Below are 12309 nucleotides of genomic sequence, written 5' to 3' on the forward strand. Positions count from 1 at the left end.
ACTGAGGCGCCGACCCGGACGCCTGCGCTCTGCTACTCTTCCCGCAGCCTCCAGCGCTCCTTTCCCCTTCTCCTAGCTGGTCGCATCCTTGCGCCTGCGCAGTTCAACGTTTCCGGGCGGCGGCACCCTTGCCGAACCCACAAGGAGAAGCGTTGGGGGGCGGGGACAAGGTCGGCGACGGCTGGATAGGTAGCGGTAGGTTAGAGAAGCAGCGGCATTAGCGTGCTCCGACCCTCTGGGAAAGGACCTGGGCCTTGCATTTCCCTTAGCCCCTCTGTACGACCCCCATGATCTTCGGAAAACAGTGCAGACCCCGTGGGGGGGGGGGGAGGAGAGAAATAGCTGGCACGTGACCTGCCTTAGCCAATCTGGGTGTTGCTGACGTGGCCGCGCGGCCCAAATGATTTCCCCACCCCACCCGACTGGGAAGGGAGGGGCTGGGGGCTACGCCCCCTCCCCCAACTGCTTCGGTTTCCGGGGTGGGGGGTGACACCCCGGATTACGTTCTCCCCCCTACCCCGCACCGAGCCTAGGGGAACATTGGATCCCCTTTGGAAGGTTCCAGGACCCAGGTAAGAAGGGGCCTTTGGAGGGGGATGTTGCCAGTCATTTACGTGCTTAACCAGTGGTGGGGAGTCCGGGAGGGAGATTCTTGGGGTTCACAGTAAAATCCTGAGGGTGGGTTTGTCCTTCAAGTATTTAATAGCCAGTGAATGGGAGCGTGAAGAGGAGCGAGCAGGAGAGGGCACCTCTGATGGGGGAGGGGAATGGCCAACTTCAGGCCTCCATACCAATAGGAGGGCAAAGGGGACTGGGGCGGTGTGCTCCCACCCCTGCCAATTCCCTTCATCCGCTGGTGGGTACGGAAGCCCGGAACTAGGTAAGGTTCATTTTGGCATTGTGGCGGCCGGTGGGGGGAGCGGTGAGGAGGGGAAGTAGTGATTGTAGTTCCTACTCGTGGGTGTGAGGGGTTAAGAGTGGGCAGCCTAGGATATGAATTGGGATTGTTCCCACGTGCCCACTCCCTTTCTACAGACTCTAGAAAGAGCATTTTAATGCTTCCATTGTGTCAGCGGTAGGAAGCTCGCGGTCATCATATGGCATGTTGGATGTTACGCTTCGAATTACCGAAATTGTGTGCATTCACGTGGACAGGGCCTATGGACCTTTCTGCACAAACCTTCGTTGCCCCGTTGGGATCCTAGGCAGAAAACTCGGGGTCTGCTTGGGAGCAGACGTCAGGCCCAAGGTGGGTGCAGGGAGGGTGTCTGAAACTGGAAGGAGTGAGGCGTAGGACCTGGGAGAATTTCACAGCTCACAGGGTTTCGGGTTTTTCCAGGGTGATGTGTTTGGCCTCCATTTCCCCTTCCCCCATTCCTAATAGTTTTCTCCTTGTGTACAGCGGGGGTGGGAACGGAAAGGAGGAAAGAGTTACTTTTCCAAATTACTGAGTAGCCGTAGCCTCCTGTGTGACTCATGTGGGGGAAGGGAGGGTTGGGAGCGGAGAGCAGTGATTTTCCAGAATTCGGGGAAACAAGCCAGAGTAATGTCTGGCTGCCCTTTCGCTTTCTCTAAGGCCCATTATTTTCGCGACCTCTAAGTTTTTATTTCTTGACTGGTCTGTGTGCAGACTTGTGTGGTCCCGGGTGGAGAAAAGCAGATTTGGGAGGCTGGGCCACTGAGGAAAGGGAGGCTTCTGCAAAGTTGCTGTGTCATTGACCTCCCTGCTGCAGCTGCGGGCCCGCCTGTACTTTTAGAGCCTAGGCCTGATACCTGGCGGAGGGCGGGGCGGGGGGGTGGTGCGGTGAACCTGCTTTCCCGGGGCGCATTCCACCCCCCCACCCCGAGGTTTGCCTAACTCGGAAGGTCGTGAAGAGAGGAGATTGACAGCCATTTTAGACGCAGTAACGAGGTTGGGGGACTCAAGAACTACTGCAGAGGAGGGTGACGTGGTTGGAGCTCAAGGATATAGGTCTATCAGAAGCCCTTCCGAGGAGAGGGAACCCTTATATCCGTTGACTTGCTTTAATTTCCTTTCTGATTTTGCACAGTCTGTATTCTTCCTTGGTATCCAGAAAAGGGGAAATGGGAGGGAGGTATTTACTCTCCCGCAAGGGGACTGGCAAGCCCAGAGATGGCTTTAGAGATGTTGAACTTGGTCTCTGGCTTTTTATTCATGCGTAGTCTAACCGTATTCAGATAACCAGATTGGGGGAAGGGGGCGAAACTGAGCTCCCAAAATGGCTCCTGCCCCTCCTCGGAGGCGGACGGCCCGGGGCGGCGGGGGGAGGGGAGAAGGGGATAGAAGGAGGGGGAGGGCTAGTGAGCGGCAGCCGCTGCCTCCTCCGCTTGCCCTCCTCCCTGGTGCTGACCGATGGACCAGCCGCTCGGTGGGGAGGACTCCGGACCCTGGTGGGGGGGATGGGGGCCCTTTTGCCCCCACAGTGGAGGGACCCTAAGGGGGGTACTGGCATGCCCTTGGGATGGGGGAGACGGGCAAGGTGGGGAAAAGTACGAGCTCTGCAGGGGAGGATGTTCCCGCTGATTGGCAGGACTTGGGGGTTTTTTTGTTTGTTTGTTTGTTTTTTCAGCTCTGAGGCAGACACCGGAATGAAATTTGGGGAGGTGGGTTTCATAGGTATGTTTGCGGATTTTGCTGCCACTTCAGGGCTGCTGAGGTTTTGTCGAGAAGACAGGTATTTGTACTGACGACGAAGCATGAGTGGGTAGGGGTTGGAGATGTGTTTGCGGGGGATGTAAGTTTAACGCATTCTAGGTTTGGTTACCTTCTTGATAGAAGTTTAGGGGGGTTCAAAGATTCATAGGAGTGCTTTTGCCTTTCGGTTGGTTGTTCGATCTAGAGAAGGGCAGGGGCGATTTTAGACACTCTAAAGCCTGTGTTTTTGTTTTTTTATTGTGGATAGGGACGTTAGATCTTGTCTTTGCAAAGTTCTGGATCCCTTAGCTGTTGCCAGAGTGCGAGGCCGTGGCTTTTAAGATGGCGTCTTCTTCTTCTTTTCAGATTCTTCACCACAGCGTCCTCACCGTCAAGAACAACCACTCGCCAGTCGACCTACGGCCACACCCTGGCGGGCCGAGGTTGGCTACGCCCACGCGGCTCCCACCCGTCCTGCTGGTCTGACCTGCGGAGGAGCTACGAATGGCACGACCTGTCCGAGTTTGGCAGTCGCCAGTGGCACCAGGCCTGCACGCCTGGGAAGACTCTTGGAAAGGAAGATGGGGAGGTGGTGTTGCAAACTGCCAACCTCCCTCTTTCCTTGGAGTCACCGAACCACAGCGCAGCCAATTGGCTCAGTGATAATGGCGGATTGCCGCTTCCCTTTGGGTCAATGCGGCACTCTTCTGCCTGGTGACTGACGCTTTGGAAATGAAGTTTATGACATAATGGCTTCAACCGACCAATAGAAAATGCTCCAGCGGAGAGGCGTTCCCTCTGCTGCCACTGGACTTCTAGCGCGTGAGCGAGGGAGCGTACGCGCGCAGGGGGTGGGGGAAATCTCGAGCACGGTGGCGCGCATGAGCGGCGAAGCTCCTCCCCTCCTGCCAATATATAAAGGGCTGGCGCGGGGCTCGGCGGCGCCATTTCGCGCTGGAGTGGAGCAAACTCTAGGACGAGCTGGAGGATTCTGCCTACCGATACAGAGCTCGCAAGTCGTCGGGACCGCCATTACAATCCACGTCCATCCTCTTGGAAATGGCCTTCCTCTCGGCCTGTGACTGGTCCTGGGGGACAGTACAGACCCCATAGAAGCCCCTGAAGCTCCCCTTTTTCGGGCCCCGCCCAATCCTCGGAATCTGTCCACCCCCTCTACTCCGCCCTCAAGAGGATTTCAAAGATGGAGGCGGCGGCTCCCTAAACCATTTTCCCGTGTTCATCCGCCTCCATCGAGATCGAAACGGGACCTCGTTTACCCCGGATGGTCCCCCCAGGAAGAGGGGATCCTTGCAGACCAACATCGGGCGATATTGACGACGGTGTCTGGGATCGGGGTCCTTCCTAGGGTTTGAAGAGTCCGTCTCGTTCGCCCACCTTTGCCGGGGCCGCCGCCATTTTCTCGCTGTCCGCTTCTTGTGGAGCGCGCCAAGCTGCGGGGAGTTCTCCGTGAAGCAGCGGAGGAGACTGCTTTCGTGCCTGTCCTGTGGGAAAGGGGGGGTTGTCGCCTGGAAGGCAGGGCAGCGGCCCCCCCCATTACCCGGGTTATGCTGGACGGGGAGATAAGGGGAACCGAGGCCACCCGGACTTTACGCGGCTGAGTGTAGCGCCGGTTCCCCGCCGTCAAGATGCTGCAAAACGTGACTTCCCACAACAAGTACGTCGCGGCTAGCGGGAAGGGGACGTTGCGGGGCTGCGGCACGGGGGTGTAGGACGTCGGGTTCGGAGAGAATCCAGAACCCACCGGGCCGTTGCTATTCAGTAACGCGGCTGTTGACTCTTGGGGGAGGAGGTGCTCGCGGAGGGGATTGAGCGACGGTTTAGGAATCGTGGTACTGTCCCAGATGCTGTGTATGGAGGGAGTACAAGGTAGTTAATGTCTCCGTTACTTTTCCCGCGGTGGCCCAGTCTTAACCCAGTCGGTCAGACCTAGGTTGGCAGAATGTACTGAGAAAAAATGACATTGATTGGGCAGCAGGTTCTGTGGGTAGGGGGGTCGGATGTTTAGCGACGGTTTGTCGGGGGTGTTCGTGGCCACATCTAGTGTCTCACCGGGTCACCATGGTGACAGTTTCAGGGACTGGCAACGGGAATTCCCAGGGTAGGATAGAGGGATTATTGTTTTAGCCTGTGGGTTCCTGGCGTGTAAGTCATTAAACCCCTGCTTGTCTTTCAGTGACTGGATCGGTTTTGTGTTAGGATGTGTGTTTTGTTTGAGGAGAGGACTTTTCATGGTAGCCTGGAGTTTTTTGCAAGGCGGGAGGGTGGAGCTAAGGATTCTCCAGTCGTTTATCTTCAGGTGTAAACAATGAGATAATCAGGGTAGTGATTTTAATGTTCGGACCTGGGAAACACCTGGTCCTGAGGAGCACCGTAGAGAATGGAAATCACTGTTGGCCTTTGATCTTAAGAGTTGATGCTACAGTGAGAATTACTGTTGGAATGTTGGTTTTTGGCAAGGGGTGGGGTGTCAATTTTTCTTATGGGAGAACTTGATGACCTTGACTGAGCAGCTCTATTTTTTGAGTTCGTTGGAGGAAAGCTACTGAATTTGCAAAAAAAAAAAAAAAAAATTATAGAAGCTGGCACTTCGATTATTCCAGGCTGTGAAGTCCCACAAACGCTGGTTGTCAAATTACTTTATTTTGAGTTGGTATTGTGGTGTGTTACACTTTCGGTTCATTTTCTGCTTTGAAGTTAACTGTGCAGAGCTTGTGGAGGATGCTGATCTTTTCTGCCTGAATGGATTCCTAGCTGTCTCATCAGCATTTTATGAAATCCTCCCTATTTTGCTTCCTCTTCCTCAGGCCGGACCACCATGGGCAGTCACCAAACCCCTAGTGAATGAGGTCCTCCTAAAGCTTGGGGCTTGAGTTTCTAAGCTCCACCCATTTGCTTAAGTCTCTTCCTCATAAGTCTGTTCTCAGTATGTCCTGTAAGAAACCATTTGGGGGCTGTTTACGTAAAAAAAATAGGATAATATAGCCTATCATCAGACTTTAGAGGGTAAGACTTAAATCAGTATACTAAAAATAAGGAAACAAAAAACGTGGAAGCGGGGACAAAAACAAAGTCGCTGATATTTAGAAACCATTTGGGGGCTTCCCCCCCCCCCCCCCCCGCCCCACTATGTATAAAAAGAAAAATGACAGAGCCCATCAGGCTCTGGAAGGTGAGACCTAGATAGGTGTACCAAAATGTGGGAGGAGGAACAAAAACAATCTCTGATGGTTAGGTCCCAAGCCTGAATTCGTTGCATATATAGTGTAAATTGTGCTCTTCCTACTTTTTGTGAGGTTACCACATTTTAATTTTGTTTCCCATTTTCACAGACTCCCTGGGGAGGGGAATGCAGGGTTACTGGGGCTAGGTCCAGAGGCTGCAGCGCCTGGGAAAAGGATTCGAAAGCCTTCCTTGTTGTATGAGGGATTCGAAAGCCCTACGATGGCTTCAGTGCCAGCCTTACAACTGACCCCTGCCAACCCACCACCCCCGGAGGTATCCAATCCAAAAAAACCAGGACGGGTTACCAACCAGCTGCAATACCTGCACAAGGTAGTGATGAAGGCTCTGTGGAAACATCAGTTTGCATGGCCCTTCCGGCAGCCTGTGGATGCCGTCAAACTGGGTCTGCCGGTGAGTTAAGAAGTTGGAGAAGAGGGGTGTGGGAATAAATAAGAATGTGTGAGTGGGGGTAGGCTGTTTAGTATAGGTGCTGCGGCCCCTAGGGATTTCCTGTCTCCCTACTCCATAGGGCAGATAGCCACCAGATTTCTGGATTCTTGGTCCTTTATGATTGATCCATCCTTTTGCTATCTTGGCATCTCTCATTGTGCCCTCCATGTGTCCTTCCTTAACTTTTGTGCCCTGGCTCCATTTTACAGATTCCCACCCCGGGTTGGGAGAGGACCACGGTGGCCAAAATTCTTAGCTTCTTCCTCTCCCTCATGCAGCCCATGGATAGCCAGCCCCAGAGGTAATGTCACAGGATGGGAAACCTTCCAGAGTGGGTGGGAGTTGGGTGGTTAGAGAAAGACAGTAGGGGCCTCCTGCTGGGTGTTAAGAATCCTATTCCATTTTTCCTGTCCTGTAGTTTAATTGGGGCCGCAGTTTAGGGGGCTTACATATCCCTTTAATACTGGTGTGTGTGTGTGTGTTGGGGTCAGTAGTTGTCTAGGAAAATAGGCATGCATTTTTCAATGGCTCTGACTTAGCTTTGTTTGTTTTTAGGATTATCACAAAATTATAAAGCAGCCTATGGACATGGGTACTATTAAGAGGAGACTTGAAAATAACTATTATTGGGCTGCTTCAGAGTGCATGCAGGATTTTAATACCATGTTTACCAACTGTTACATTTACAACAAAGTAAGTTTTTCCTTTTTGTGTGTTCATTAGATGGGGAGGAACTGCTTTTATTGCAAGATATTTTAGCTATGCAAAGTCCAAGTCTTTTGCTATAGGAGATGTTCTCAGTACTTAGGCTCTACAAAACATAAGTTCCAAAGGGTACCACTGTACTCAATGATGTGGCTTCAGAAATCCAGAGTTAAAAGATTTTTTAAGGATACTTTTCATACTTGAGGATGGTGGCCCTGTTTGTCAGAAATTTCCAGAGATCTAAGTAGAGCAGAACCTGTTTTCCTTGTCAGGTTTCTTTCCCTTATTTCTGAACTTTTTTCTTTGGTTGTATTTTGAGGGATAAAATTGGGAGAGAAAGTGGGAATTAGTGTCCTAGTGTAAGTAATTTTTAGTACTCAATGGCAAACATCTAAGGGAGTGGTGATGATGCCTGCTAGGAATTCCTTTGAAAACAAATAGTTTATCCTTTGCTGGTATTTGAACCTTTTTGTTCTCTGTAGCCCACTGATGATATCGTCCTGATGGCACAAACGCTGGAAAAGATCTTCCTACAAAAAGTGGCATCGATGCCACAAGAAGAACAAGAACTTGTGGTGACCATCCCTAAGAACAGCCACAAGAAAGGGGCCAAATTGGCAGGTAGGAAGAGTGGGAGTTTTGCTAATTAGAGACCAAAAGACATGAAAAGATGATCAAACTAACTTTTTTTTTTTTTCTTTTAGCACTCCAAGGCAGTATCACCAGTGCCCATCAGGTGCCTGCTGTCTCTTCTGTATCTCACACAGCCCTGTATACTCCACCTCCTGAGATACCTACCACTGTCCTCAACATTCCCCACCCATCAGTCATCTCTTCTCCCCTTCTGAAGTCCTTACATTCTGCCGGACCCCCGCTCCTTGCTGTCTCTGCAGCTCCTGCAGCCCAGCCCCTTGCCAAGGTATAGATTTGTGGATTTCTTTTGAACAATGGGGAAGACAAACTTCGATGAAGTGGACCTGAGGTAAAAGGCTTTTCTGTCTTTTTTGCAGAAAAAGGGGGTAAAGCGGAAAGCAGATACTACCACCCCTACACCTACAGCCATCCTGGCTCCTGGTTCCCCAGCTAGCCCCCCTGGGGGTCTTGAGCCTAAGGCAGCACGGCTTCCCCCTATGCGTAGAGAAAGTGGTCGCCCCATTAAGCCTCCACGCAAAGACTTGCCTGACTCTCAGCAACAACACCAGAGCTCCAAGAAAGGAAAGTTATCCGAACAGCTGAAACATTGCAATGGCATATTGAAGGAGTTACTCTCTAAGAAGCATGCTGCCTATGCCTGGCCATTCTATAAACCAGTGGATGCTTCTGCTCTTGGCCTGCATGATTACCACGATATCATTAAGCACCCCATGGACCTCAGCACTGTCAAGGTACTCACTGCATGGGGCATATAGGGAACTCAGGTAGTTTTTGGAGCTTAGGGGTCAATAAAAAACTATCAGTCACTTCTCCTTAGGGGCACACAACAATCTCTGGTTCTTAATATTTTACTTTCTACAAAATTAGTAATGTGGCAATTGGGCAACTATTTGTTAACAGCTAATTTCTGGAGTTTGAAACCATATGGTGGGTTTTGTATTCAGAGCAACACCGCTTACATATACTTACGTCCTAATTATTGGGAATGTTCAGTTAGGGGATAAGAGGTGAAGGACAGAGGCCGCTGACCCTCCCATCACTTAGAAATGATTTTTTTTTTCTAGACATAGATTTTTCTTCAACCCACCCAAATTCCTTTGACTTCAAACTTGAACCTCGGGGCACAGATCCTTAAAGTCATCCCCACTGTGCTTTTGAGAGGGCTGCACTTGCTCTGTCTGGGGTTGGCAGGGAATGGTGAGTCTCCGTACCTACATAGCTTCTGATGCTGCCTCCTTCTGCAGCGGAAGATGGAGAATCGTGATTACCGGGATGCCCAGGAGTTTGCTGCTGATGTGCGGCTTATGTTCTCCAACTGCTACAAATACAATCCCCCAGACCACGATGTTGTAGCCATGGCACGAAAGCTACAGGTGAGTGTCGTGGTTGGAGTTTGGGAAATAAATATGTCTGGGGAGATTTTTGTCACTTGCACTGTATTATCCTAATGTGAGGATCTCTTGATCTTTGTAGTTGTAAAATGGAGCTGTATCATCAGGTGGCTGGGTATAATCAGCACACTATCTTCCCAGCATGGTTTTGAGTCTGCCTCTCTTTCTAGGATGTATTTGAGTTCCGTTATGCCAAGATGCCAGATGAACCACTGGAACCAGGGCCGCTACCAGTCTCTACTGCCTTGCCTGCTGGCTTAGCCAAATCATCTTCAGAGTCCTCTAGTGAGGAAAGTAGCAGTGAGAGCTCTTCAGAGGAAGAGGAAGATGAAGAAGATGAAGAGGAGGAGAGTGAAAGCTCTGACTCTGAGGAAGAAAGGGCTCATCGCTTGGCTGAACTACAGGAACAGGTATTTGTCACTATTTAGTTTACTAAGACTTTCACACCCTGTCCTTGGCCCCCCCCCCCTTCACCAGTCATTGTAAATTGTTCTATTTTATGTTTCGTTACCATTCTACATCTTGATTATTCTTCCTCCCTAGCTTCGGGCTGTACATGAGCAACTGGCTGCCCTGTCCCAAGGCCCAATATCCAAGCCCAAGCGGAAGAGAGAAAAAAAAGAAAAAAAGAAAAAACGGAAGGCTGAGAAGCATCGAGGCCGAGCTGGGGTAGATGAAGATGACAAGGGCCCTAGGGCACCCCGCCTCCCTCAGCCCAAGAAGTCCAAGAAAGCAAGTGGCAGCGGAGGTGTCAGTGGTGCTGCATTAGGTCCCCCTGGCTTTGGACCTTCTGGAGGAAGTGGCACCAAGTGAGTTGTAATGGGAGGATGCTTTCTCTCCTATTCCTTGCAACATTTTCTCTTAAGCCAAGGGTCAGCAAATGTTTTGAGTGGCCATGTGACAGGCACTTAGTCTGAAGACCACAAAGATCTCTAAGCTACTCAAGTTTGACAGTACAGTGCAAAAAGTATCCCTAGGCAATAAAGATGTGAGCATGAATGCACATTCCAATAAAACTATATTTTAAAAAAAGAAGTGGCAGGTCAGATTTTGGCCCAAAGATCATAGTTGGATCAACCCTTTCTATAAACCAATGAGTCCATACTTGTTCCTGTTTTCCATGGCGGGGTGGGTTAACAGTGCTTTAGGGAACAAAAAGATGTACTCGTTCCTATATCCAGCTCTCAAAGCCCAAAAATAAATGTTAAATGGTTGGAATCCCCTGTTGTAGTGTCCTGGCTCTGGCTCACTAATTTGCCTTAATGGAAAACCAAACCGCACACCTAGCAGGAAATCCAAATTATTGAACAGTGGGAACATGTTGAGAGAGGTTAAGGATGCTTCTTTAATTGAGAAGTTTTTTTGCCCATAGATTGCCTAAAAAGACTACAAAGATGGCCCCACCTACCCTGCCTACAGGCTATGATTCAGAGGAGGAGGAAGAAAGTAGGCCAATGAGTTACGATGAGAAGCGGCAGTTGAGCCTGGACATCAACAAATTACCTGGGGAAAAGCTAGGTCGAGTTGTGCACATAATCCAAGCCAGAGAGCCCTCTTTACGTGACTCAAACCCAGAAGAGATTGAGATTGATTTTGAAACTCTGAAGCCATCCACGCTTAGAGAGCTGGAGCGCTACGTCCTTTCCTGTCTTCGAAAGAAACCTCGGAAGCCCTACAGTGAGTATAAATGAGGTCTACCAATATCTGAGATTCTAAGGACAATTTAGAAAATGGGGTAGTAGGGTATGCAATGCTCATGTGACTGTCAGTTCCCAGGGTGGTGGTCAAGTTCAAGAAAGGAACTGGGTAACACCAGGGTACAATAAAACTACGGTGTTTACAGCAGTCTTAGCCTGTTACAATTCTTTTTTTAGCCATTAAAAAACCTGTGGGAAAGACAAAGGAGGAACTCGCTTTGGAGAAGAAGCGTGAACTAGAAAAGCGGTTACAAGATGTTAGCGGGCAGCTCAATTCCACCAAAAAGCCCCCCAAGAAAGGTGAGTTTCCTGTAAATCACTGTAAGTTCAATGCATTCTGTGCTGCTTATTGCCTTGTGTTTACAAATGGAGATCAGACTCAATATACCCTTAACCTTTAACTCTGTTCTGCAGCGAGTGAAAAAACAGAGTCCTTATCTGCTCAACAAGTTGCAGTATCACGACTCAGCGCTTCCAGCTCCAGTTCAGACTCCAGCTCCTCCTCTTCATCTTCCTCCTCTTCAGACACCAGTGATTCAGACTCAGGCTAAGGGGCCAGGCCAGATGGGGCAGGAGGCTCCGCAGGACCGGACCCTCAGACCACCCTGCCCCACCCCTTCTCCCTTTGCTGTGCCGCTTCCTCATCTCACCCCCCTTCCCCGCTGTAGGAGGTTTCCTCATCTCACCCCTCCCCCCACTGTAGGAGAGCTGGCTCTGCAGGGGGGAGGGATGTAGGGACATTTACAGAAGGAGGGACACAATGGACAAAATAAGGTTCAGTTCCCAGCCCCATAGAGAGACATCTCTTGGGCATAAAACCCCATTCAAAATGTATGGGATAGGGCGAGTGGATGGTATGAGTGGGCAGAGACCCTGATGGGGGGTAACCTGAGGCCATTGCTGCCCTGTTCATTTGTAAAGGCCCAGTTTTGAGGTTGGTTGATACTAATTTATTTTAAGCTAGGTAAGGCTGAGGGTTGTGGAGACATCATTCTCGGCCTCCATGGAGAAGGAAGAAAGTGGAGCTCATTTTTTACGTTGACATTTTTCTACTCTGTTTTTCCTTTTTCTCAATTTGGGGCCCCTGGGGGTTTCTGTCGTCTCCCCATTTGGTCCCCTGGATTGTCTGTTGATTCTAACTTGTAAATAAAGAAAGTATTATTCAAGTTGTGAGTTACCTTAGCATTTGTTTTTGTGGTGCTTCAAAAAAACAGTGTTGGAACTATCTGAATTTTTTGAGGTGAGAAAAAGAGCCATCCTGTAGTTCGATTGTCTTAATTTTTAATTCAAGTCCGTAGGCTGTTAATGTGAAAGTAAATACATCGCCTTGTAAAGTGAGTCCTTAAAAATAACTTTTGGGTTCATGATTTGCTGTGGTTTAGATGAAGAAAAGCAGACTTGGCACAGGTATCCCTTAATCATGACCTTAGTGCTCAAGACATGGGGGAAGCTCTAAGATTTTCCACTGTGCTGAATGGGTGTGTGGATTGACTCTGAATATACAGAAGGTGAA

General features: G+C 49.9%; 1 protein-coding gene across 8 annotated transcripts; it reads left to right on the forward strand.

The window, feature by feature from the left end:
- The first annotated feature begins 57 nt into the window (after positions 1–57).
- Positions 58–11962, forward strand: BRD2 (bromodomain containing 2). Of its 8 annotated transcripts, none has more exons than XM_036023899.1 (14): positions 392–572; positions 3023–4331; positions 6007–6310; positions 6559–6650; positions 6905–7042; positions 7537–7675; positions 7759–7973; positions 8065–8439; positions 8953–9081; positions 9270–9509; positions 9643–9908; positions 10472–10776; positions 10974–11096; positions 11211–11959. In XM_036023899.1, the coding sequence occupies exons 5-14, from the start codon at positions 6932–6934 to the stop codon at positions 11345–11347; spliced, it is 2040 nt and encodes a 679-aa protein (XP_035879792.1). In that variant the 5' UTR covers positions 392–572; positions 3023–4331; positions 6007–6310; positions 6559–6650; positions 6905–6931; the 3' UTR covers positions 11348–11959. The 8 variants fall into 8 exon arrangements, with proteins under 8 accessions (XP_028365515.1, XP_035879791.1, XP_035879792.1 ...); XM_028509715.2 differs by lacking the exons at positions 392–572; positions 6559–6650 and adding exons at positions 2312–2390; positions 2592–2638; XM_028509714.2 differs by lacking the exon at positions 6559–6650 and having other exon boundaries at positions 58–572; positions 11211–11962.
- The last annotated feature ends 347 nt before the right edge of the window (positions 11963–12309 follow it).

The sequence above is a fragment of the Phyllostomus discolor genome, chromosome 4 (genome assembly GCF_004126475.2).
Source record: "Phyllostomus discolor isolate MPI-MPIP mPhyDis1 chromosome 4, mPhyDis1.pri.v3, whole genome shotgun sequence".
In the NCBI taxonomy this organism is placed as follows: Eukaryota; Metazoa; Chordata; class Mammalia; order Chiroptera; family Phyllostomidae; genus Phyllostomus; species Phyllostomus discolor.

Excerpts from the sequence above, each read along its gene's own strand:
- BRD2 (XM_028509714.2), top strand. The coding sequence starts at position 4,303 with ATGCTGCAAAACGTGACTTCCCACAACAA. Across the intron at positions 8,440-8,952 it reads TGGACCTCAGCACTGTCAAG|CGGAAGATGGAGAATCGTGA; the intron begins GTACTCACTGCA and ends CTCCTTCTGCAG. Across the intron at positions 9,909-10,471 it reads TCTGGAGGAAGTGGCACCAA|ATTGCCTAAAAAGACTACAA; the intron begins GTGAGTTGTAAT and ends TTTTGCCCATAG.